At 47.6% G+C, this 24416-nt stretch overlaps 11 protein-coding genes across 11 annotated transcripts; 3 read left to right on the forward strand and 8 right to left on the reverse strand.

Moving 5' to 3' along the window:
* Positions 1–1236: 1236 nt before the first annotated feature.
* BT62DRAFT_935568 (uncharacterized protein) lies at positions 1237–2193 on the reverse strand. Its single transcript, XM_043186973.1, has 6 exons — positions 2166–2193; positions 1985–2103; positions 1899–1936; positions 1766–1847; positions 1562–1714; positions 1237–1510 (listed from the first exon to the last, which is right to left on the reverse strand). Exons 2-6 carry the CDS (start codon positions 2076–2078, stop codon positions 1278–1280), a joined length of 600 nt encoding a protein of 199 aa, XP_043036335.1. The 5' UTR covers positions 2079–2103; positions 2166–2193; the 3' UTR covers positions 1237–1277.
* A 1261-nt stretch (positions 2194–3454) lies between these two features.
* Positions 3455–5515, reverse strand: BT62DRAFT_904797 (aminoacylase 1-like protein 2; the record flags this gene model as incomplete). The annotated part of the gene is made up of 15 exons (XM_043183580.1): positions 3455–3505; positions 3559–3710; positions 3767–3793; positions 3841–3856; positions 3910–3992; positions 4045–4127; positions 4182–4250; positions 4307–4331; positions 4383–4534; positions 4586–4675; positions 4725–4797; positions 4849–4987; positions 5042–5183; positions 5245–5272; positions 5329–5515. 15 exons carry the CDS (start codon positions 5513–5515, stop codon positions 3455–3457), a joined length of 1317 nt encoding a protein of 438 aa, XP_043036336.1.
* An 898-nt stretch (positions 5516–6413) lies between these two features.
* On the forward strand, positions 6414–7028 carry BT62DRAFT_1009837 (uncharacterized protein; the record flags this gene model as incomplete). The annotated part of the gene is made up of 1 exon (XM_043177586.1): positions 6414–7028. One exon carries the CDS (start codon positions 6414–6416, stop codon positions 7026–7028), a length of 615 nt encoding a protein of 204 aa, XP_043036337.1.
* Positions 7029–7723: 695 nt separating this feature from the next.
* Positions 7724–10301, reverse strand: BT62DRAFT_935573 (heterotrimeric G protein alpha subunit). The gene is made up of 8 exons (XM_043186974.1): positions 9996–10301; positions 9922–9942; positions 9290–9866; positions 8823–9015; positions 8225–8513; positions 8089–8171; positions 8004–8037; positions 7724–7944 (listed from the first exon to the last, which is right to left on the reverse strand). Exons 1-8 carry the CDS (start codon positions 10207–10209, stop codon positions 7895–7897), a joined length of 1461 nt encoding a protein of 486 aa, XP_043036338.1. The 5' UTR covers positions 10210–10301; the 3' UTR covers positions 7724–7894.
* Positions 10302–11576: 1275 nt separating this feature from the next.
* Positions 11577–13332, reverse strand: BT62DRAFT_1078942 (aquaporin; the record flags this gene model as incomplete). The annotated part of the gene is made up of 9 exons (XM_043179436.1): positions 11577–12036; positions 12091–12178; positions 12245–12419; positions 12474–12610; positions 12664–12715; positions 12769–12827; positions 12883–12916; positions 12972–13095; positions 13148–13332. 9 exons carry the CDS (start codon positions 13330–13332, stop codon positions 11865–11867), a joined length of 1026 nt encoding a protein of 341 aa, XP_043036339.1. The 3' UTR covers positions 11577–11864.
* Positions 13333–14176: 844 nt separating this feature from the next.
* Positions 14177–15136, forward strand: BT62DRAFT_1009840 (uncharacterized protein; the record flags this gene model as incomplete). The annotated part of the gene is made up of 6 exons (XM_043177587.1): positions 14177–14266; positions 14298–14351; positions 14422–14559; positions 14616–14648; positions 14697–14867; positions 14909–15136. 6 exons carry the CDS (start codon positions 14177–14179, stop codon positions 15134–15136), a joined length of 714 nt encoding a protein of 237 aa, XP_043036340.1.
* A 418-nt stretch (positions 15137–15554) lies between these two features.
* Positions 15555–16918, reverse strand: BT62DRAFT_359936 (uncharacterized protein). Its single transcript, XM_043180621.1, has 6 exons — positions 16804–16918; positions 16671–16749; positions 16404–16616; positions 16161–16351; positions 15904–16114; positions 15555–15851 (listed from the first exon to the last, which is right to left on the reverse strand). The coding sequence occupies exons 1-6, from the start codon at positions 16863–16865 to the stop codon at positions 15642–15644; spliced, it is 966 nt and encodes a 321-aa protein (XP_043036341.1). The 5' UTR covers positions 16866–16918; the 3' UTR covers positions 15555–15641.
* A 339-nt stretch (positions 16919–17257) lies between these two features.
* On the reverse strand, positions 17258–17839 carry BT62DRAFT_1009842 (uncharacterized protein; the record flags this gene model as incomplete). Its single annotated transcript, XM_043177588.1, has 2 exons — positions 17258–17439; positions 17497–17839. The coding sequence occupies 2 exons, from the start codon at positions 17837–17839 to the stop codon at positions 17258–17260; spliced, it is 525 nt and encodes a 174-aa protein (XP_043036342.1).
* An 839-nt stretch (positions 17840–18678) lies between these two features.
* On the reverse strand, positions 18679–21206 carry BT62DRAFT_360073 (uncharacterized protein). The gene is made up of 6 exons (XM_043180622.1): positions 20872–21206; positions 20653–20819; positions 19484–20593; positions 19015–19432; positions 18783–18958; positions 18679–18716 (listed from the first exon to the last, which is right to left on the reverse strand). Exons 2-5 carry the CDS (start codon positions 20776–20778, stop codon positions 18906–18908), a joined length of 1707 nt encoding a protein of 568 aa, XP_043036343.1. The 5' UTR covers positions 20779–20819; positions 20872–21206; the 3' UTR covers positions 18679–18716; positions 18783–18905.
* A 1255-nt stretch (positions 21207–22461) lies between these two features.
* Positions 22462–23082, forward strand: BT62DRAFT_360212 (ubiquitin-related modifier 1). Its single transcript, XM_043180624.1, has 3 exons — positions 22462–22698; positions 22746–22944; positions 23006–23082. Exons 1-2 carry the CDS (start codon positions 22484–22486, stop codon positions 22861–22863), a joined length of 333 nt encoding a protein of 110 aa, XP_043036344.1. The 5' UTR covers positions 22462–22483; the 3' UTR covers positions 22864–22944; positions 23006–23082.
* Positions 23083–23240: 158 nt separating this feature from the next.
* Positions 23241–23997, reverse strand: BT62DRAFT_1009845 (uncharacterized protein; the record flags this gene model as incomplete). Its single annotated transcript, XM_043177589.1, has 3 exons — positions 23241–23468; positions 23542–23707; positions 23744–23997. The coding sequence occupies 3 exons, from the start codon at positions 23995–23997 to the stop codon at positions 23241–23243; spliced, it is 648 nt and encodes a 215-aa protein (XP_043036345.1).
* Positions 23998–24416: the final 419 nt, after the last annotated feature.

Here is a 24416-nt window from a genome sequence, read left to right on the forward strand (position 1 = left end):
GATCCCTTTATTTTCAGACACCCGTCATCCATAATGATTGGTATACAGACTACCTGTGGACGATGCGGCAAAGGTGAGTACTTTTATCATGGTAATAATGTACAGAAAACATCTAGACGCAGGTTGTGCCGGAGTTCTGTTTCAAACAGGTACTTTACACATGCACCTAGTTGTTTTCTCACCGGCGAGTGGGCCTGCATAAAAAACTTGTAAAAAAAACTACCTGGGAAACGCAGCTGTTCAGAAGAAATGACCAATGCGGGCAATCACCAAAAGTAGCGGCGCGCAGCGAGTTCAATGAAGATTTTTTGTACGCTATTCCGCCCATATTCTTTCTGCAGGATCTGCGCTTTTCCTTGCATACCTTCGCAATAACCAGGTACCTTCACTTAGATTACCTATTTTTGTTTTACCGGATTAGGTTGTCAGTTATCCGTCGAAGAATTACGGCACTCCTACATCATTGGAGGAAAAAGATATTGGACTTTAGGTGGTCTTGAAGCCAGGTACCCTAGCATACTATCTTTAGCGACGTATCAATTTTACCTACCCGCGTTGGCGCTGCTTCTGCACTTCTGCACAGCACACTCAGCCAGCAATTTTTCTCTTCAGTAATGCCATCAAAATAAATCCAGGTTTCCGGATATGTAGCACGTCTTGAGGCAGTCGTTTCGAAAGTCGGGTCATTAAGGCACAAAACCTGCTGTTTGAAAACAACCTGTGGATTTTCCTGCGGAGTCGGCGTGATTGACTCTGTATTATATACGATCATCACGATGCTTATATCAGAACGCTTGTAGAAGGGGCGATGGAACTTGGATCGCGTTCGTCAGACAAAAGGGTGGGAGGGAATGATTTGATAGTGAGCGACTCCGGCAATAAAATAAGCAGAACTTCGCTCTCTCGTGAGAAAGATACCTCTTCTGTTGGGCAATATATTTTAAGGAAGTGAGCAGAAAGGAGGGCAATAAGTTTCGATGAAGGAGGTCGGAACTCGTTAACAAGCCCTCAGAGCGGGGGTGGGTACATCAAAACTAGTATACGTATCTTTTCTCATATCAAACCATGAATCCAAAAAGTAGTTTGCAAAAGACATCGGGATATGTGGCTGTGGAGTCATCTTTTTTGAGAAATGTTTTCTCATATTTCAACGAGCTTATCATCACTATCAACCAAAGAATGAATATGGTATTTAAGGAGACATCACCAGCTCACAGGTTAACCACAAGGTCAAGACCGTCATCGACGAAGACTTTCAACTCGTCCAAATAAAACCATCAAACTTCATCGTAGAAGAGCAACTCTTCTTCCTCCGGATATATAGCCTCGCAATCGATGTGCAGGGATTTCAACGGTCCCTTTCCATTCCCATAACGGCTTTGGACGAACTCCAGCACTTGTTCCGACTCGCAATAATTCCGATCGATTGAACCATCGAAGTACAGAACCTCGAGTTTGGGAAGCTCCATGATGGACCATGCCGTGGTAGTGGCGCTTTCGTCCTGGGTATCTGGAAGAGAGGTTAGTCGGGAACGAGGAGAATTTGAATAGAAGGACATACATTTGTAAAGGAAACCTAAACCGGCGAGGACGACGCCTTGGTTGTAGGTCCATTGGGTCTGACCGTTATTGGCGCATAGCCCGTCTTTGGTGAGACCGTCGTTATACAGTCCGTTACTGCCTCGCATGGCCGAAGCGTTGAACCATTCCCATGCTGCACGCTTTTGAGTAAGCTCAGTGTTAAGAGGAAAGCAAACGTACATACTGTTCTTGAGGTTCGTCAAGTATTGGGTATCTTGGGTCACGTCATAGAGGTAACCGGAAGTGGCCAGGTAAAGCTCGTTGGTCTGTAGCGATTCGTCAGATATCTCCTACGCAATAAATGTTTGGGTACTGACGATGACATTTTTGTAGTCCCTTGCCGAGCTCCAAAACACTTCAGTACGCGTCAGGTGAGCCACGAAACACTCAAGAAATAACGCACATCCACCGGCTCCTTCTGTAAAACTGGAAAAAATGATACCCTGCGACAGGCAACCTGGTCCGTTTAAGAATGTTATTTCTGTAACATTAGTCATCGCGGTGCGTAGCATAGTGATGAGACTGTCGGATGCTTCATCAACATAGATTTGTAGACTTTTCAAGACACTCCCAAAGCGACTGACGTAGTGAGACATCTTGTCCCAATCTCGAAATTCCACCTCGTCCAAATCTCCGTCCAAATCGCCATATATGCGTAGGAAGGTAAGGGAGGGTAGTGTTAGATATGGAAGGTATTCGAAATTCCATATCTTCAGCGTCTTTATAGCATTGTTTATTACTGGCATTGGAAGGTCTCCCCTCGGACCTATGTAGACAGATGATATCGAAAAGGTCTCTAGATGTACGACCACACGAAAGATATCGAGCAGCTGCTCCAGTAATAAGTCAGATGTACACAGATATATTATCTGGGACCATGGGAGGTGCATTGCCAAGAATGGCTTCATGGTTACTGAATGAAGCATGGGGGTATTTGCGAAAATAGTGCTTGACTGGTTGGGTTCGGTGTCCTCCGGTGACGGTTCGAAGATGTTGATATGGAGTCTTTCCAACAATGGAAACTGTAGCAGGAGGAGCGAATCGGAGAACACACCCTTAAGCTCGTTAAAATACTCGCATGAGGGCAACATAAACTGGATGTCTTTCCAAGCAATGGAATGAGCAGCAAACAGGGCGAAGATCTTGGGCATGGACCCTTCCAACAATGAAATATCTGGCCGTGATCACAATCACAATGACAACGGCGATCGTTCGGAACGCTTCAGCGCCGTTTGTAACAGTGCTTCCGGGTCCTCACATCTACGGCAATTGAATAATTAAAGACGACTACAAAGAGGTCAACATGATGGCGATTTCCCTCCAGTGGCTGCAGACATGGGTCAGAAGCCATGGACCATCTCCGATTACAGCTACGTTGTAGAATCGACGGCCGTAAGGATTGTCGAAAGAGTGCCAATGGAAATTTTCCGACAGCAGTTCGACTAAAAAGCAACTGGCTAAGAACTCATATATGTGGTGCCACTCGCAGATGTTGAAAAGATAGAACTTCCCCAGTAGGTACATCATGGAGGATCCAAAAATGTCTGGAATGTCTCTCTCAAAAAAACTTTGTCTTGAGTGAAGTCGCATCCCGGAAGACCAGCCCAACGACCAATCCGGAACTTTCCTAGAAACTTATCCGCAACGATATTCCGGACACTAAAGTCAGTTCTCAAACGCACACTCGTTCTGCTACGACATTTGGCATGTAGCCTAGTAGCAACAGAGCGTGTTCCGGGGTCAATGATACTTGGGCACAGCTCCTACTGTGAGAGAGGTAAAACTTGTTATTCTCCGGTTGACAACGACGGGGGTGTCGTCGACATAGAGGAACTCAGCCCGATATAAGCCAATAACATGAAACATGCATTCGCTACACGATCATATCCCGAATGATTTTATCCTCCTCAAATGCATTTTGGACCTGTGTTCACTGGGAATGAGAATACAAACATTATCCAAGCTTGATGAACTTACCCGTTTGAAAAAGTTGTCATCGATAACCACACGCACGCCTGTAGCGGCTAATGCCTTGGAAACATCTAGACAAGCATAGTGAGCCTCAATTGTTGCCGCAGCTCTGGTGAATCCTGGCGTATGATTTCCCCCGTTTTCCTCTGTGGGAATCGCTAGAGTAAGAGGTGTATTAGGTCATAGATATTTATCTAGAGAAGAGCCTCCTTACCGAAACCAGGGTGCAAGGACGGTAGTTCTAATGATACTCAATTATGCTAGTCCTGGCGTAGATTAGAACCTTACCGTAGCTTACGTTCCCCTGAAAGAGAAGCCCGTGAATACTCAGTTGACAAGGCGATACCGCCTACTCACAAAATCCGTAGACGCGCTTTTGATACCCCATTCGTAGTCAATAGACCCATATTTTCTGCGGACAATGTTGGCAACTTCATCCCCTGCACAAAACGTCATGGTCATGAACCTGTGAAGAAGAAAGAGGCTGCCGACCCAAAGCTTTGTTCTGCCTTAGGTCGTGTGTCGCGCCGTAGTCTTCGATCCTGATTGTACATCCACTTGCTATGGCAGCCCCTCTGCCAAACAATCAGCTCCTGTCTTATTGATCGGGTATGGAGATCATGACGAACTCGAAACAGGGTAATACACGCTTCAAGGTGGACTGCACCTCGGCTCGTGTTGGTGCCCGGACGTAACAACTGCATTGGACATGTTAACAGAAATACTGCTTGACTGGTAGAAGTTCTTAACGTACACAAACTCCGCAAAGTCAGGAATGACTACAAGAATATCATCACTAGTCGCACACATTATCTGATAAAAGGGCCTACCATTCGTTTGCCAATCTTTTCCTTCACGAAATATCCCGTGGATGCGATGTGTAGGTTTCAGTTGCTGCCGAAAAGCAGATATGTTGTTGTATCCCAATACTGCTGCATCCAATGCGTTGACGCCTTCCCAGGGAGAAAGAGCAGCGTGGGCTCTAGATATATGGATAGTTCAGAGACAGACAGAGATTCACTTGAACTCCTACGTGTGTCCGAAATACTGGACTTGTATGCGGTGTAGTGCGAGACAACTGGTGAGACTAACAGAGCCTTTGGGACCAGGGGCGGGATGGCACCTATAACTGTAAACTGACAAATACGCATAGGAAAGCAATTAAAACACACATTATACACGCAGCCATATTCTTATACGCGCCCCGCTCCAACAAGTGAACTTTTCCGTCACCACCTTCCTCGGCTGAAACATGGATTTAATATACAGATTGCGGTCGAAGGTATGAAAGCGCACCAGGGGTGCCCAGGAGCTCAATTGCACCGGATATATTGAACTTTTCAAAGGCGGCTTTCATGGCGCACGCGACGGCAACTCCAGCAATGGCGATAAGATTGTGACCGCAACCGTGTCCAATGCCCTTCAACGCATCCATCTGACAAAGTATGGACTTGGAATATGAAGTTGATGAACATCATACTGTACAGACCTCCGAATTGACACCAATAGTTCTTCCACCGCGTCCGTGTTTGAAGGTGGCCTTCCACGCGGTCTGACTGGGTAGGAGGTAGTGTCGTTCGACCTCGAATCCTTGTTTGGCCATGAAATCCGTAAGAACATCGTGAGTTCGTCTTGGGAATAAGAAAACAAAATTAGAGCTGCTTCGGTGGCTATAAGTGAAATAGCCTAGACCTTTCCTCGTACCCTATTTCAGGGTGCGCTGTCCTTGTATTTTAGCCTTAGCACGACTGATGATACAATAAATATTCCACTCACCATGTATATCAAGACTGAGAGCTCTCAAATCCGCATCCAACTCGGTGATTCTCTGTTCAATAACAGCCAAAATATCAGGTCGGAAAATGCCTCCAACTGATGGGCGTTCGGGGGATGGTTTTCCTGTGTCTTCGGGTCGCCATGCCTGTGCGGGTGGAGAAACTGTTTCAAGGTCGGTCGTTGTCATCGTGTACTGATACGTTGTAAGTGGTACGATTCCAATCTATGCCGTAAGGGATGTTGGATTAAGGAACTGATACGTCCATGGAAGATCAACGAGGATCAAAAGTCTCGGCACGTCAGCACAAATACGTCATAGGCGAAGCGCCGTTTGTCTCTTTCTTGTCACTAGTCCATTTTCAATCCTCGTGTATTCCCGTGTGGAGGAACTCTGCTGAGGAGTACCGCAGCAACTTCAAGGAACTGGAACATGCCAATTTTTTGACAAGATTATCTCCTCGAACGTAGGAAATCCCCAGCAGAAAGAGTTATGAGCCTCCGATCACGTTCAAGGTGAAAAAAGAAAACAAATCCGACTCGAATCGAACAGGGGTGATGGTGTCATAGGTCGCACGCGGCGTTAATGAAATGTCCAGCATTAGCAGAGCTTGTACCCAATACCTTTCCAAAGGATGTCATTGCACGCGCGAAAAAGCTCCAGCAAGAAATAGGCCCTTAACCATACATATACGCGAGATCCGCTATGCTCAAATACCCGTGCTGACATGTTTCATCAGTGTTCTGGCACATTCCGCTGGATCAACGAATTTGAAAGAATCGGCAGCGCACGCGTGCCGAGGAACCTAGCCATGAAAGGGCAAACCAACGGCTAGCCAAGGTGAAAGGAAACGACATTCCACACCTCTATTTTACGAGCGTCCCGTTTTGACAAGCCTGTGTAGCTCCAGCATCCAACGACCTTTCTATTCGAATCATAGCACATCCGACCAATACTTCATTACAAAGTACTCCTGTCATAGAATTCGACTAGACCGATAAACCTACTTCCACATCGGCCATTGATTTTACCAAATAGGTCATGACTTGTTCCCTCATCCCTACCATCGAAATGCGAGACGGGTCGAATGACGACTCAGGCAACCTGTCCATCCAATCCAGATTTCTGTGGTAAAATCAAGGGAACTTGCACCCCTCCCAAACTGAATTTTTTTCATCGTTCGCTCCGACCGGCCTTCACGACAGTGCTGGCCCCACAATCACGTTCGACGGGGTTTGGCACCGAGCCAAAGGTACAACTGTTCTTCGGTTTCAACCAAGTGAATACTTCCCTCGACTCGTTCACCTTCATACTCATCTCCGGCCAGGAGATCACAGATATGAATACCTGCCTGCTCCAATCGGCTTTCAAGGTTTTCGTCTCCGGGAATTTAGGATCTGTGTCTGTGCCTGGACGCACGGCAGCAGAAACAGCAATTTTCACTTCATCACTTCCCGTCATCGTGACATCCACGACCCTGTTCCGAGTCCTCTCGGTCTTTACCATCATGTCCTACTGCAGGGAGGGCACAGAGGCGTATTTCACGCTGTATCCCGTCGCGGCTGCCCTGGACGGGTCATTTGCCAAGCCAAGGATGAATGGATACGGCAACCTGCGTGGTTCTTTCGTGGAGGATCAGATGCGGTGCGAGGAAAGTCGTGATGACAGAAAAACAGGATGGTCATGGTCTTCTTCATCTTGATTGATATTGTAACATCCTGGGAAATGGAACCTGTTGAATCAATATTCTAGTGGCGTGACGACCCTAGAACGCCACCATATGATCACCATTACTTTTCCATGAAACAAGTTACGCACAATTGGTCGAGAATAACCTGGTTAGGGTCCGGGTCATCCTCTACTAGAGACACACCCTGGGGATGGTTACAGAGCTGGGAACGGGCGCACAGCATAAAAACGAGTAAAACACCCCGCTAGGTCCGCCACGGGGTCGAATCCAGGAAAGTTCAGTCGTTCTACTAGTGTGGGTAAGCATTGAGAAGCTCTAGCTATTGAAGATCCGAACCTGTCTTCTACCCGGACCCAAAGAATAGCTACGCCGCGGAGTCGGGAAAATGAACACTGCAGCCGCACTTTATGCTGTAATCGGGACCTCAGGACTGGAGAGACGGAGTTCACGAGCATGGCCTCCGGAACTGTGCGCGTCCGAATCATTCACATACTCTATCCTGCAAAATTTTGGAACGCACGTAGCCTTGACATTTCGACTTGTCGTCGCGGCCGAAAATTTTCGAGCCTAGCTTGAAAACTGAATTCAGCGAATTTGTCGACAGTTGGATATGACTCCTTCCCGTCTTATTAGTCAAGTCTGCACGCTAGTACGCCAGAGCTCACCTTTCCCCATAACTGAACCATGGTGTCGAAGCGGTTCGATACAAACAAGACCCAATGTTCTATTGGTAAAGTTACACTGTACACATCTATCGCAAATATTAAACACCATATAAAATACATAGGAGGACGCAGAGGCAGCATATACAAACAAGATTGCGGAGAAAACGCTGTACAGATGGTCGTGAAAAAATAATGATAAAGTTTCTCGGGGTATTATAACAACTGTGATGTTACGAGGTTCTCGCGAAGAACACCGTCACGAACTGGGGGTGCTTATCGTTAGAAGGCGCCAAACTAGCAAGCATGGGAAATCGAAGCCTACCTGACTCTAAAGTTTTGGCCGTCGCTTCCGTGTCCTGATGGAGCCGTTTCAGAGCTCATGAAGGGCCAGAAAACAGTATACGTACCGTTACTGTGGTTGGATAGATATAGGCATGCCTAGCCGCTGGTGAGAGTTGTCTTTGCATATCCTTGAATTTCTCCCGTAGATCTATTCAAAAGAGATAAGAACGTGTCCTATACTAGAACCTGCAAAGCACCTACATCTTACAACGTTCGTCACATCGTTTGGCCTATCACCGTAACTAGGGAGATATTTCTTTACTTGAACGCCTCTCTTTAGTTTTCGCCTGAGGAGATCGCATTTGTTCATGAAAAGAATTAACTGCGTCCTTGCTAATAGCTTCGATGAGCATATTGATCTCCATAATATAGTCGAGTCTTCAAGCCGATTGACGCTGTTGTCTTCTTCTAGTCGTTCGTCGAAGCAGGACACGGGACATAGGAATATTATGACATTCGTATTTTCAAAAAAGGGTAGCCATGCGGCTCGCTGTGAATGAGTTAGCATGTGTTCAAACAAATATTATCGGTGTTCGAAAGAGAAACAAGGCCTTGAATAGTCTCTTTATGGTCCAGACAGATCACAATGACAAAACGCAACGTAGACCGTGCCCGGTAATGCACCTGCGTTCTCGTTTGTCTTGATTGTAAAAACTGGCGTAACCAAGACTTCCCAAGGGTCCAGTTGTCGCAGGTATCGATATACCGGCCATTCCCCGCACCAGACAGAGTCTAGCCATGCCCGTTTTGGCAGATGCATTGCCTTCCACGCAGCGTTTGGTCAAAAAGAGAAACATACCGTTGTTCGACATCCACCGACATCATAGATTCTCCATTCCCAGGCACCATCTGTTTTCGGAGCGTCGATAGGGCCCGACTTGAATCGCACCTGGTATTCTTGTATACCGACAGTCCGTAGACGCGCTCGGACGATGTCATCGTCCGTTACATGGTAGTCGCGTGTCGCTATCCGGTCAAGTTCATTAAGGAAGCTGCAGGAGAATTAGGCAGTGAGTGAAACTGAAAAACGCTGGAGAAGCCGGTAGATCTTCGAAAAAGATCATTGAAAGATCCTACTTCTCCCTGTTGGTTCTACTGCCCCGATATTCGTTCAAAAGCGATATGAAAAACGTGTCCCAGATGAACTAGGTCTGACTGTACTTTCGCACCAAGACGTGGGCATGGGAACAAGGAAAATGCAGGACTCTCAGTGCCTTCCGCAAATCCTGCCTAGTTCTCGATTACGAAGATTGAAAGAGAACTCACAATCCAGCAGAATCAGGCAAGCGCATCTTTCTTCTATCCAGCGCCATTTGAACGGTCTTGTCTGTCCAGAGGGCTTTCATTTCGTGTCTGCAGCCAGCCAGTGTCATAGTGACAGACTCCATAGACATAAAGCCATTTGCTGAATCTTTACACCCCACCACGTCACCCCAAGATCGGACAGCAAACTCGCCCAAGGTCCTCCGCTTGGCATCTGGCCTCCGAGTCGGTGCCTCGAAGGGAGTGGCTGACATGGGCAAGGACGGCTGGATGGGATCTGTCCCGGCACCGAGTTGGCGCTTGAGATCTGCCTCGACGCCGCGCAAAGGCGCTAGTTTGATCATCAGGAGCTGGTGGCGGTCCGTAAATCGCAATATTTCAGAAGAATCGAACTTTGTAATATCGGAGCTGTCGTCGGGAGAGTCATCGTCGTCAATGTCAAATGGCACGTCGTCACTCATTTCGGCCTCGAGAACGCCGAGGATTGTCACTATTGACCTCACAACGTTGAGCTGCACGACGGCGCGCCAGCCTGAACGTTCGCGCTCCCAGGCGGCCTTGGAATAGCGCATCCTAAAATCTGTTCGAGGCCGTCAGAGTGAACACGAGGCGAGCAGAAAGCGAAATGAGAATACTTTTAAGAGTCGTTGATTTGCCTGTACGACTGGGAATTAGCACTGGCAGCGGTCAAGGCTCTAGGACGACATACCGCTCTCCGCCTGACCGAGCAACAGGACCCTAATGATGCTTTTCTCTTTCCTTGCCAGACTTCTCGCCTGCCTGATGTCTTCGTCAATCATGTCACTGACCCTCTGCGCATCGGCCTCGCGTTTCAGCCTGGCAGTCATCTGTGCAGGAGTCTCGTTGGGCGGCGGCTGCATGAGCTCGTGGAAGGGGTCTGTTTCTGCAGGATGGAAGACCATGCTTGAAGAACGACACGGGTGTAGGAGAGCAAGGACTGTGACATGTAAATATCTGCGACCTTGATGGCGATGATGGGTATGATATTCTGAGCCAAGACCGCATGTTCAACGTAATGGGAAACCGGCTTGCCCTAAACCGAACCGGCTCGTGACGTCTGTACTACCTCCGACCGACGCGCGACCCCTTGAGATACCTGTGCTGGCCCTGCTGCGCGCCCACGAAGAACGGGATATTGAGCTACTCTTGCTAGGCTATTTCTACTGGTTTGGGGGGGAATGCAATTTCTTGTTTTCTGTATTCGTGACGATCAGCAAAACGAAACACAAAACGGTATTTGATTTTCCTCGAGTCGGCCCTGGCACGTCTTTGGCACCAACTTTGTCGACCGGCGGCTCTTGCACGGCGGAGACAGAAAGCGCACGGAGATATCCAACTTTACTCGGTCTTAACAGTTTTCAAAACATCAAGCGTCGTACAGCCTCTCCGAGTCGGTGTCGGATCCTTGATCTGATTGAAGGAACCACTCGTACGGACGGGTTAGAGGGCCGGTTATCCGTGTCTACAGTCGCCTCATCTTTCTACCAGTACAAAATCAGCTGCAGCCGAAAAAATTCCTTTGCAAGCTTGCTGGGTATGTCTGAATTCCTAGACTTGAGCTAATCCAATCCAACGTCACGGACTTTAACTCTAAAATATAATATCCGATTCAGTGTCTAGAAAGCGTAGAAAGTCTCTCACGGGAGTCCGTCCATAATTTGGACTCCACTCGACATGACGCCATCAATTCACCAATCGATTGCAAAGTATGTTCGTCATATGTTCGTCGATGTCCAGAAGAAAATGATGAACGGAACCATTTGCGATGGTCATGGTATCATTTCAAGACAAGACAGTATGTACAGTAGAAATCCTTAGCATGTGGAGACATCGGACAAGGCACAAATCGAGGCCAGGGAGCATGCACGAAGAAGGTAGATTACCAACTTTGAAGTTTCCAATATCAACTGAGGTCTCCCCTGGCATCAATTAGCCCTTTAGGATATAGCCATCATGACGAAGACAATGCAAGCTAGATTCGCAAGACAACAGCAGGTTCGTGCAACTGACAAACTACGCGTTAGCACCTGATTGTCTCCATCAATTCATTAGGCCAATGATAGCGGTAGTCACTGACTCGGAATCAGACATTCCATGATCGTCATAGTAGCTCGCACCCGCGTAAGAATGATGTCTGATTGAGAGGACATCCAGCTGAATTCAGCTACAGATCCCGTAGACTGCATCGGGCAGGATCTGCGTTAGATCGGATGCGCCTCATTCTGGAAATATAGGAAAAATTGCGAGTTGTTGCTTACAGGGTGGTGGTGACAACATCAAGTCTCAAGCATTGAACTATTATAACCTAGACTTGAAAGGGTAATGCTAGCAACGATGAAAGACTCAAAAAGACAATGTAAAATTTTGCCGGTCTGATACGAATATCGGACCGAACATGATTTGTAAAAGTCTTGTGCTTGAGAAAGGAAAATTCGTAGCGATCATAAATCATACGGACATGAAATAAAGTCTACAAGAAGACCAAGAAGGAAATCGAGACAGCAATTTTTGAATTATACCAGATGGTTATTTTTCGCAAATCACTATGCCCAAGCGCTCACACCATGGTGGAATTAGCGGCATTTCCCTGTGTCCTTCGTGAAGGAACCTTCATGAACGCCCGGTTTATGCAACTGTCTTGACTATCATAGATGAAGGTGTCGTACAACATCGCGGCGATTTGAGCCCCGAAAATGGGCGCTAACACACCAGCCCATAACCAGTATTGGCTGGGGCGCGAGGGCATGAGCAAGCGCCAAGGATAGATACGATGGAAGACGTACTTTCGATAGGTGAACACCTGTTTGCCCCAGCCGGCAATTGCTGTCAGAATGCGGGGACCCAGATCACGAGCTGGATTAACGGCAAAACCTTATTGTAGAAGTCGTATCAGTAACGAAGCCAGACAATGTCGAAAGGAGAAAGGCAGATGCTCACCTGTTTGCATGCCAAAGCAAACTCCCAGACCGAAGAGGGTGAGAAACAGAGCAAGTGGAAAAAGCCCCGGAGGAGGAGAGTTGCGCTTGTCGGTGGCGGCGAGGATGACTAACATAAGGATGAAACAGCCTAAGAATTCGTCGAAGAATGCGGCCGCGTTCGGCAAGTAGTCAAGCTGGTGAGAAAGTTTTGCTCGGTAGTGACTCGACAAATCGAAAATTAGACTTACCGCATAGGTGCCGAAAAATCTGGCGGTAGAAAGTGTCCTATAGTGTCCGCCTTCGTATATGTTGATGGCGTGGTAGTAGTTGGCATAAACTAGCGCAGCACCGAATATACCACCCATCAACTGGGCGAAGACGTAGCCTTGGTATGTTGATCAGTGCTATGAGGCACGCGCAAAACATGAATGAGCGCACCTGGAACCTTCCTCCATGGGAACCCGCGGAATGTAGCCATAGCCAGGGTGACCTGCATGCATGTTCATATCTCTGAAGGATGAAGGGAAATTGTAACATGCTTACCGCGGGATTGATGTGACCTCCCGAAACTCCTACACTCACCCATCCACCCAAGGCAAGGCCTAGAGGTTTTCCATATCAGACCTTGGTTCATAATATGAAATAGATGTAAATTACCAAACCCCCAACCCAACGCGATGGAAAAGTAACTCTGAAGACGGCCAATTGAGAAGAGGTTTGGAATAAGTGGCGGTGGAAATGCTTACACCCTGCTGTGTTGAAGCGACACCTGGATTGGTGGAAGTAACAGCCTGACAACTACCTGCGCAGCCAAACATGACAAGGATGGCGACCCCAATGAACTCTGCGGCGGGATCGCGAATAGCAAGTCTAAGCGTAACAGTAAAAGAAATTTAGGATAGTCAGGTTACGGTGAACTCACCGAATCTTACCCCAACGGCTCGCTGGTACGGGAGGCAGAGGCTCCGAGTACGCGAAATGGCGTCGAGTGGTGTTCTGACCATAGTCACTCGCATGACCTTCGCTGAATACCTTAGATTGCGAGTTTGCTTCTGTAGGAGAGGCCGGGTCCGCAGGCCCGTTTGGCGAAGGAGGGATGTACACCATCGTTAAAGAGGATGTTGCACATATACTCAACTTATATAGACGCGGAGGAACCATTCCGGGACAATCTCCTAAGCCATGATATCATTGTCAGCCACAATGGGACCCTAGAAACTACGCAAAAGGACATTTCATTCCAGATCTCAAGGCCTGCGTTTGCAGAACAGTTCGAATGAGAAGCACGAAACGAGGCCCATCAGCAAACATTGTAATATGTACAAATTCATGATTTACGGCGAGCGACGACAGAAAAAGATCCAGATATGACCTTCCTGTATGACGCCACAAGGAGGGACGCATCCGAGACCCAAGAGACGAGTGGTTTGGGTAATGTTCTGTTCCCGATCCGAGACGGCCAAGAAAGGACAAGAATCAATTGAATAAAGAACAAGCATAGTTCTGTAATCGTAGTATCTCCTCAATCGCAGCAACGGACATTAACCCTAACAGAGCAATCAGGAAAGCGGTGACTCGGTGACTCGCTGTTCTGGGCGGCCCCCAATTCCGAGGTCAGCTTTAGAAGCTAACAAATACAAATCGGAACGGCCCGAGAAGCTCCTCCTTGAAGTTTGCTTGCCGCTGCTTCAAGTTGTGCAGTACAGACTAACCTGTCTTTTTGGTTCCGAAAAATGTGACACTTTTCTTTTTCCAATTTTTTTGAATCGATCGTATATTTTTGGATCCGGCGGCTTTTTGCATATTTTCGGTGTCTTTCTTGTCTGGAGCAAAGCGTGGACAATCATATTTTCCGCCAAAAGGGGTATACAATATCCAGATGCTATTTTTCTACAATATATTAGTCGAACTTGCAACCAGTACGTATGACCGAGACTTCTTCGCCTGTACCATGCTTCTACCAGGCCTCAGTTACATCTATCGCATAGAAATTCCTGACTACTTACATACTGAAAGCGCGCGGTGGCTCCGATCGTCGAATGTCAGTTATATCTCTAACAATAAACTTTTAGGGGATTGTGTACGAAGGACTAGTACTTCGAATTCACAAAATCGCAGGCTCCACTGTTGCTCCATCTTCCCGCATAAGGCATTGCAATTCTAAGTAACCGATACTCTTTTGAACTTACATTTAAGCTCTCGGCTCGTCGAGCGTTCCTCAAGCTACCATACTTTCCTTCCGACGGTCAGTATACCGTCGAACAACGACCTCTGTTTGCCCTGGAACCCAATGGATCAGGCGGTATGAATATCAATCACGAAATATCGGACCCCGTAGGACCTCTTCTGATGGACTAATTGTTACGGTCGTGACCCTTCACGATCGTCAGACCTTCTCTCCCACGCCTGGGTGGTGCTGCAACGTCAAGCCGTAGCACAACACGCCGCTGGAGCTCTTATTTAATGGTTAGACGGACAGTAGCGGCGCGCCTACAGCGCGCCGGACACACTCTTTACTGCGGCATGCGCGTACCAGACATACTGGGCGTGACGACCGCACGGACGACTTATATATTATTAGACACACTCTTTTGTATATAAGGGAGCTCGACTGTGGCCTTAAGCCCCAGTCTCGAACTACGGTTTATTCTCCCATCTACCTAAGGGCTTGACTCCAAGTCAGACGACTGATTGCACAGTGGACGGCGACACTCCAGATCCCCACTTGGTCGCATGCCCGAACGCGAGGCACGACCTTGCACTGTGGTCTGGAGGTGGTAGTTGGTCGCTAACACTAATAGGGGCGGTCTTCAATCACTTCCTGCTAGCTGCGCGCTCAAACCGACTTCCCTACATGCATTTAGACGCTGCGAAGCCGCGTACAACTGAAGACAGATTGCGGTGGGGCTGAACGATTAAGTACCAGGACCCCAGGCCTACACAAAGTTGGGAAATCTGCGGGTCACTTGAGTACTCCTTCGCAAGCTTTGGTGATTGATTGGAATGGGCTCTTCTCGACAACCAGCTGTTGCAAGGTGTATTTCCAAGTGACAACCTGTTGTTTCAGTTCTTCACGATAATCATGGATGATGATCGCACCGAGAGGATCATCCATTTCGCTAATAGAGCAGCGAAAACCGAAGTGACTGTCGAGAGTGGTACTTCGAGCAGACGGCTGAAATTAATTTCTCGAGCTCTAATCAAACCGTCTAGTATTACATTTATTGGAAAGCAATACGCCATTCCATGGTAACCAATAAGCCATTGCTGAAATTCCGTCGACAAATTCCGAATACTTTGGTCCCCGGGCCCTGCTGGACCGAGGGCGTTTGTAACATGAACCGGTAGTTAGATTGCACCCACCGAAAACGAATATATACGGACCATATTGTAGACCAATCGTTGAAATAGATAATCTAGCCCCAAACCGCCTCCTCGTCAACTTCTCGTGCTGCTCGATCTTCTCGGTGATTTTGATTGCCGCTACTGCAGCCTCTCCTGTTGGGATGTAGCCCGGGATGTTCATCGCCCGGCAGTGAAATGCGGGAAGGCCTGTAGACCTGAGAATAGATCATAGAAGCTAAGAGTCCGAGGGGATGAAATGCCGTAAACAAGATGGCAGTTATCTTGGTGACATCATGAGGAAAGACATCGCTAGAAAAATATGCCATGACTCACATAAACAGGCGCCGGTTTAGGTCGTAAAGACCAGATACTAATGCATATCCATGTGGCTGCTACACACCAGACTATGTCGCGGCGGAGCACGACGACCAAAAGGCCGAGAATATTTGTCCCAAGAACCACACCAAACCCGGCCCACTGGTACGCGTTGGGGTCTATCGGGGGTCCTGGCGTAGTCGGAGTTTGTACAAGCCCGAGCGTCACGCTTGGAAAGGTTAGCATATATGGTAGGCATATAACATACTACGTACAAAAGACTAAGAGGAAACATCAGCCCAATTTGAAGAACAAGAAAGAATCGCATCGGCGCATGAATGAGCATCGTGTCAAATGGGCGTTTAGCAGTGGGCAGATGGTAGATTAGAAGAACGACATTGGAATATAGCAACAGAAGCAGGAGGATGCCCTGAAGAATAGTGGACAGCAGAAACCATTGCACTGTCTATTCAAGAAAGTCGAACTGAGCAACATACTAAACAATGGGACAGACATACCCATGTTATGGCCCACAGTGCCATGACCCAATTTGACAAGACAAGCGAGAATCCGGAGCCCTTTATCAGAGTCTTTTTCGTCTCCGGTTTCCCCACGAGTACAAGAAGTATGCAATAGCCAATCTGAGCTACATATATTGCGATGACATATGCCGCAATCACGGACGGTCTTGGAGAGATGACTGTAGGATACAACTTGGATATTTCGCCTGCCTCAGGATGTCAGCAGAGTGAACCTCCATTATTTTGTTACAGAGACGTGCCTACAGAAGGATGAACGACGACTGAGCACACTATTACAGTTGCGACGTTGATCAACAGTGAGAGTGGCGTTAGAACTTGGAGTCTAGAAAATCAAGTCGAACAACGGCCTTGAGTAAAGTTTTTTTCCGCAGCTTACCTCACTAGAGAGAGATATTCTCGCACTGCCGGATGCGACATGTCGATAGGTAGACCTTCCATCGTGTAGATTGGTAGAGGAAGGTATTGAACGGTGACGTCGTTGTTAATGCCCCATGACATCATAGGCGGGTCATGAAACGTAAATGTCGGAATATGTACCTCATCTTCGGTAGAGCGCATTTATCAAATCATTGACAGAAGATAAATTGTCAGTGAAAGGGCACGCAAAAATCCAATACGTCCCCAAGATGAGCTTGGAAACATATCCAGACAGTTCGATTTAGATCGGCCCATAATGAAATTATACATCAGCTCTGTTAACGACTGAGGAAAGCATGGGAAGAATTAGTGGCTATCTGGGGGCGGCGTTTGAGGAAACAAGGAAAACGACCTGCTTCATAACTTCCCTATGACACCTGCAGCGGCAAGATGAGGAATCTCAGCCGGAAGCCCTAACCATACAAATCAAAGTGCCTAATGACAGGACGAGTTGTTTGACCACCGTCACGATGATTAGACTTACTGCCTTTTTCATCTTTAGTTGAAAAATGGTCAGGCAAGTCTGATACGTCCTCCAAACGAGTGCGAAGAGACATTCGACTATTATCGAGAGGCGTGGTAATGTAATATGTATCTGAGCTGTGCTAAGTGCGCGGTATCGGAATACAAGCATATCGGCAATGGTGTCTACGAGAGTTTTTGCGGGAATAGTTCGCTTTCAGAGACTGCAGTTCAGGAAGGACACCATTCCCATCCCTTATAGGGACGAGGGCACGGAAGAAGGATATCGCTGCGATTGGAGAAGGTAGTGCAATGTCCAACTGCGTGACCCTAAATGCCATGTCAAATGTTCTGGTAAAATCGATGTAATGGGTATTAAGTGCAAGTTTCAGCTTTTTTATGGGAGAACTGGAACGTTCCAAGAAATCGTGAAAAGTATCTTCCGCATTGCCGGGCCTCCCCGAAAAGTTCGACGGTGAGTTCTTCCAAGGAAGGCAAGTTGAAGGCTCGGAACAACGCCAGTTCCCAGACATGGACACATCGCAAAGATGGACATGTAACAATGTCTTCCAACTTATCTGGCTCCCGAAAATCGGTGCGGCCGTCAGTTTGTTGGTTGCCCAGGCTCAGCAGTTCATGGAAAGCAAAACGCCGAGGTCATCAGCGTAAATGACATGAGCTATATCGAGGCTGGGACCAATGAAGGACCAAGATTTGGGGAGATGGCACACCGGGGCCAGAACAAGTGCTCGTAATTGAGGCGCGTCCTCCAAACTTGCGCTGTCCCAGGACTCATCACTCCATGATTAATCACCAGAAAGCTCCAGACGCCCCAGCCTGCGAAGCCAGCCCCGAATCTGTGCATAAATGTCCACATTGCTCTCGACGAGCTCCATCCACGCATGTTTCCATCGTTGGCTTGTGGCAAGCATACGCTCGAGTAAAGCGTGTTCCTCCTCTATACCCACATCAAGCATAACATGGCAGCCAATGCTCAAACTAGCCTCGCATGAGCGATCCAGCACGGTTTGTAACAACTTGAAGGGCATTGGCAAGTCCTTGTTGCCCTTGTTTAACAAAGAAATAAGCCCAAAGAGATATCTTGATAACATCGTGGCCCTCCACAAGCGACAAACTGCGCCAATTGGGGAGATGATCCAGTGGAAGATCTCGGTGAGGACCTCTGGGGGGAATCTGCGAAGGGGGACCTGAGCGCTACGTGACTGTCGAAGATGCCCTGGAGGCGATTCCTTTCATCCTGTGCTCTCTTCAGCGCACAAAAATATCATAAAGACACGACCATATATTAATTATTAATTGAAGTCCTGTCTTCATGCTAACGTTGCGAAGGAGTTATTTTTATAACCCAATAGTTACATGTAGAGCGGATACAGAATACATCGGACGAGCCTATCGAGGTACTAATGAGCATAAGATACTGAAACACACAGACGAGATAGATAAGAGAAAATGTACATGTCTCTGAACGGCTGAGGACACCTTATGCCTCATGGGAACCATCAGGCCAGCCAGCAGCCTCAGGAAATATATCACTGAAGAATTGAAGAATATCGGACAAAAATAGGTCTTCTGATGAGGTCAGGAATAGTTTGTAACGAGCCTGCTTGTTCGACCCATACAAATTAAAAAACCTAAGAATTCGAGGAGTGAGATTTCAGTTTGTCACCGAAGCAATGTCAGGACTTACGGCCGTTTTCACTTGTAGTCGAAATAAGGTTTTGAAAGCCAGGGGAATTCTCCTCACGGGCTCGAAGATGCATCCAAAAGAGTGTCGGAATGCATGGTAGGTCAATGTGAGCTGACTGTAGCACAGTCAAAGATGAATTAGGCAGCTGGCGATATCGGGACACGAGCATATCAACGATGTTTTCCCCAAGATTGATCTCTTTTAAAAATGTATCTGGTTCCTTAACCTCGGCCGCCTTCGCTTTCAGACATTGGAGCTGAGGAAGGACATTGGTCTTATCCTCCTTCAAAACAAGCATCTGGAATAACATTGTCGCCGCGGACAAAGAAGATAGCGTGATGTCTAGGTGTGTGAGCCTGAAGACACTGTTAAGCATCCTTTCGAAATTGGAGTAAACTTCGTTAATCTGTAGCCTCAGCTTCTTTAATGGAGAGCCGGAACGATTAAGAAAAGCATGGAAGATATCCACCCATGTTTTTTCATCATTCACGCCATCAAGCGAGTCCTCGGAAATTTCCAGATCAATTCCTTGCACAGAAGGAAGATTAACCGTTCGAAACAACGCTGCTTCGTGGACCTTGATATTTTGTAAAGATACGCATGTAACGATGTCTTCTTCACTTTTTGGCTCCCAGTCATCGTCAAGACCGTAGATCCGTTGAAAAGATAGGGATTGTAGGTTAGGAGCAATGGAGAGAACTGCGCGAAGGTCAGCAACCTCAACGCTATGACACATGCAAAGACTGGTAATCTGGGACCAAGGAAGAAGTAACCGCCATGCAGGCGGTATGCCTGCACCTAGAACCACTTCCCGCAACCGCGGAGCATCCTCAAATACGCGAAAATCCCCCCACGAAAACGCCTCGGCAAACATCATCGCAGACAGACTGAGCTGCTCCAGTAGTGGAAGCCGGCCACGAATCTGGTCATAAGAAACTTCATCCATGTAGGAAAATTCAATCCATGCGCGCTTCCATCGATGGCTTGTACAAAACGCACGTTCCAGGACATGTTTCTCTCGCCAGATGCTCCCCCGAATTGCGATGGTCATTCCGACCTCGCAAGATCGGTCCAGCAATGTATCCAACAAAGACACTAAGCTCCTGCTACCGCTATCCTCAATCGTGAAAGAGGCCCATAAAGATGGATTCGCTAGCACTATGGATCTCCAAAGTCGGCAAACCGCTCCAATGTTCCAAAGACCCTTGAAAACTTGCTTTATGCCATCGGGGCGTTCGCCAGGTGGAGATGCGACCACCAAATGGAAGATCTGGGTGAGAATCTCCGGAGGAAATTTGCGGAAAGCTGACGTGAGGGCGATGTGGCTGTCCGCAAGCCACTGAAGACGCTTTCTTTCGTTCTCGGCCTCAGTGAGAGCAGCTTTGATACGCCTGATAGTGTCGTCCTGAGCAGAGATATCGTTGTGCACCCCCTGGAGGTAATATTCAACTTCAGACCTGGACGCAATACCATTGACGGCGATTAGGTCACGAAATGGAGACGGCGCATCGGTGAACCGCAGCTTTTTGGGAGTGGCGACGCCACAGTCGGGGCAATGGGGCACTCTCTTGTTTGCCATCTGCAGCATAAAGGGTCAACAAGAACTACAAATAAAATCACGAGTCATACCGTCCATACAGCGTCAAAAGATATACTAAAAAGCGCTCTTGTTCTGTTGGACGTTAAGGTCGGAGGCTGCGATTGCTCGGATGTTGCCGCAAACTTCTTAGCTTTTTCCCCGGGCCGGTGTCTGTTCGTGGTCATGCGTATCCAAGAGCGCAACTTCAGGACGGTGGTTACAATATCTATACATATTTTAGTTCAACGTCAAGTTTGTTATCGATATTTAACAAGAACCTCAGGTCCCTCGAAAGGCTGCATCGTTATATATCTAGTATGTACAAGCTTGAGGGGCCTCCGAAGAAAAGAACCGTAAGTGATAAATAGACAAGATGAGTGTCAGTTGCGTATCGTCAGTTCCGCCGGTACGTCCATTGTGAACTTTGGCTAACTTCAAGGGAATATACCACATATTGTGACTATTTGCGTTTGAGAATGCTGCGTGCCCGTCGTTCTCGTCAGGGCGGCCCAAACGTTCAGTCGGTCAACTGTCGAGTTAAGATATTTTTGTTTCCTCGACGGAGCGAACAAGCGATCCTGAGGGTATAAAATGGACTAGGAGTCGGTCATTAGTATCAACAAGTTAAACACTACAGTTTACGTCCCATCAGCATACAATGTTCCCTCGTATCTTCACCCTCTTCGCTGTTTCCGTGGCTGCCATGGTCAGTGCGCTTCCAGCTACCACCGTCACAGGAGGCAGTTGCAGCACCGGTACCCTCAAGTGCTGCAAGTGCATCCAGAGCATAAGTTCAAAGTCTTTTGCTCTATGGAAGAAGCGCTTACTCACGAACAATAAATAACCTGTCCTCGACAGTTCAGACCCTCCTGGGTCTTCTGAATATCCCGATTGGAGGCATTACCGGTCAAGTGTAAGGTAAATTTCTTGCTTTTGGTCCTCATTATGCTGACGTATGCCAAAGTGGCCTCACATGCAACCCCATTGCGGTGGTTGGCCTTGGCACCACCCAGTATGTTAATCAACCCGTCTGCTGCACGGGAAATAACTACGTGAGTATTGCCCGTATCTCTGAGAATCATAGAAACTGACCGGACTAGAATGGCCTTGTTGCTCTAGGCTGCATCCCCATCAACGTGGGTATCTAGGCGAAGCTTGAGATGCCTTTCATAATTGTAACATTAAAGGACCTTACCACTGTTCGTCTTGCGTATAGTTTTCATTTTTAACTTCGATTTCCCCAGGTAGCGGGCCCTATGGACATTATATCAGATGAAATATAATTAGTACCATGTCATGATGAAAGTCGACGAAAGCACATCCAGCAATGGTCCTTGAGGTGACCAACACGCCTCCCAAGACATGATGCAAAAAAAGGGAAGCGGGCATCTACTGATAAGCTGAACGCAGGAGGGGGAAGCGTCGCCGTCTGCTACGTTTATGGCGGGGATTAACGACACTCTCCCCTGGTTTAGGCAGTCCTGAGTTATTGTGCGGCTTGTTGTGATATCCTGATATAACCGCTGACCCAGTTACGGCCCAAAAATCTCTAAGTGCTGCGTGATGTAGCAGCAGGTATCGGAAAGCGGTCTTCACGGAAATAACAAGTGTAGCGGAAATAAAGATGAATTTGATACTTGCACAAGAGCAAGTATTGACTAGTCCGTGTTCTCAGTAATTTCTTGCTGATTCGATTGGAACCCACCAGTTTATATAAAAAGCTAATTTTCGCTCATTCATGAGCTGGTGAGTGGGTATGCGAGTCCAGGGAGTAAAAAATAATCGTAGATTGAGAACGTCCGTCGAGATCATGGGCTGCCCTGTTTCAATCGGAGATTAAAATGAAATAAGTAGCCGACTGTGGCTGTTTCCTCTTCGACCCTGATCACAATGTCGAACTCTGAAAACTTTCTAGCAATACGAGTGGAATTTGGTGGCGGTCTCGAGTTGCTCTTCTCTAATCAAAGATCTCATAAACTCAAAATACCCGCCAATATTTCCAAGAACAGTGTAGGGAAGCCTGCAGATATTGACTATCTGATTCATCATCTACGCGACAACCTATTAAAAGAGAGAAAAGAGCTGTTCATGGAGAAAGATACAGTGTAAGCTTCTGTTTCTGCTTCTCGGATCGATCCTCAGACTTGTTTAGGAGGCCAGGGATACTGGTTCTCATTAATGACACTGACTGGGAACTGGAGGGAGAAGGAGATTATATCCTGCAGAACAACGATGAAATCGTGTTCATCTCGACGCTGCATGGTGGTTAGGTGATCTACTGGTACCGGAGTCGTTCTGGGTTGCTCTCAGTTTGAAAGCCGCTGTGCTACCCTGTATTTTGCATAATTTTGGTGTGTTCTACGTTCTTTCGACAGTGAACCTTGCTTATTTCCTGCAATCCGTCCGTGTCAGGACAGGATCTATTATCATGTTTCGTCCCAGCTTTCTTGCTCTGTACGGCATCGCGAAATGAATACTACTCGTCTCCTTTCATGTTGGTACTGTCAATTGACTCCAGTGGATGCAACGACTGGACGATCGGACCGAGACATCTAAATCAGGGCGCAACGGAGCGACTTTTGGAAGCCATGGCTAAAGAATTACCAACAAGTTCGACTAACGCTAGCAGTGACAAGGACCGAAGAAATCATCTCTGCGCGGTACCGCTGTCGAGATTTATCATGATCGCGTGAGCTTTCTTCGACATCTCTCTAGTCTGAGCATTCAGATCCAGGCTCCCCATCGAAGATTGGAATCTTTCTTTCCAGAGGTTCCATCTCTCCATGCAATAGCTGGGAGTACCTCTCACCTGGGCCAACTCTCGTCGCTCTAGGCCCCTCTCCTCCTTTCTGTGCGAGTGCTCATATCCGCCTACCTGCATATATCACCCAAACGGCTGCTTCAGGGACATCGAATCAAGGTCCTCTAGGTTGAGTTCTCCCTCGCACCTTTCCTGTCACCTCCGGGTTGGACGCCACTGTATCATCCTCCGGTGCATATCCCATCACCCAAACACCATAATTGTCGAAATCCGTGATTTCGGCCATGGTCAGACGTGCCACAAAAGCGTTCAGGCTCGCCCATGTCTGTCGTGTTCTTCTCCAGGACACCGTTCTACAGCACCCTTACAATCAGTCCTAGTGGATTAACCGAGGTTCAATCTGGCTTGGATGACTTGGTTGTTTGAACATGTGCGACGGACGCCACTGGCTTATGTTGCCGTGGATGGTCGTTGTGCTGCCATGCGGATACGATAGTCTCTCGTCGAAGATGGAGCTGGCCGAATAGTCATCGGACGTCTCGGTAAGATCTGCCTCTATTGAGGCTGTTAGCCGTTGGGCCGCCTCAGACGCGTCGACGGAGGATGAGAGGAATGAGTCGATGGTGTTGACAATCTGTGTCATTCGGGAGCTAAGCTACTGTTGCTGTGCAGTCAAGCGGTTGTAGGGGACGCGTCGTCCGTGAGAGCTTCGCGAGCGGATTAATTCGAACGTTCGTCAAACCTGGGAACATAGAAGTTATTTATATAGCAGCCATCAAACCGAGACCGTTGGCATAACAAGAAGCGGGTCTCCACCTTCGTCTTCGTGCTGCGCTGTCATTCGGGCCGTGGGCTCGGCTACTAATTGCCGACACATTATCTGTGTGTTCCATGTTATTACATTTTGGTTGAACTGCTAAAACGTAACAGTTCTTGATGGATTTCTAGGCCAAATGGTATCTGTGCAAATGAACATATGGTGTACACGTAATGTCACTTCCTGAGCCACATTGTCAATATTCTTCTGCATTGCCAACATATTGATCTCCTTCTTTGAACCTG

Source organism: Guyanagaster necrorhizus (assembly GCF_019112545.1).
Source record: "Guyanagaster necrorhizus MCA 3950 unplaced genomic scaffold BT62scaffold_26, whole genome shotgun sequence".
Classification (NCBI taxonomy): domain Eukaryota; kingdom Fungi; phylum Basidiomycota; class Agaricomycetes; order Agaricales; family Physalacriaceae; genus Guyanagaster; species Guyanagaster necrorhizus.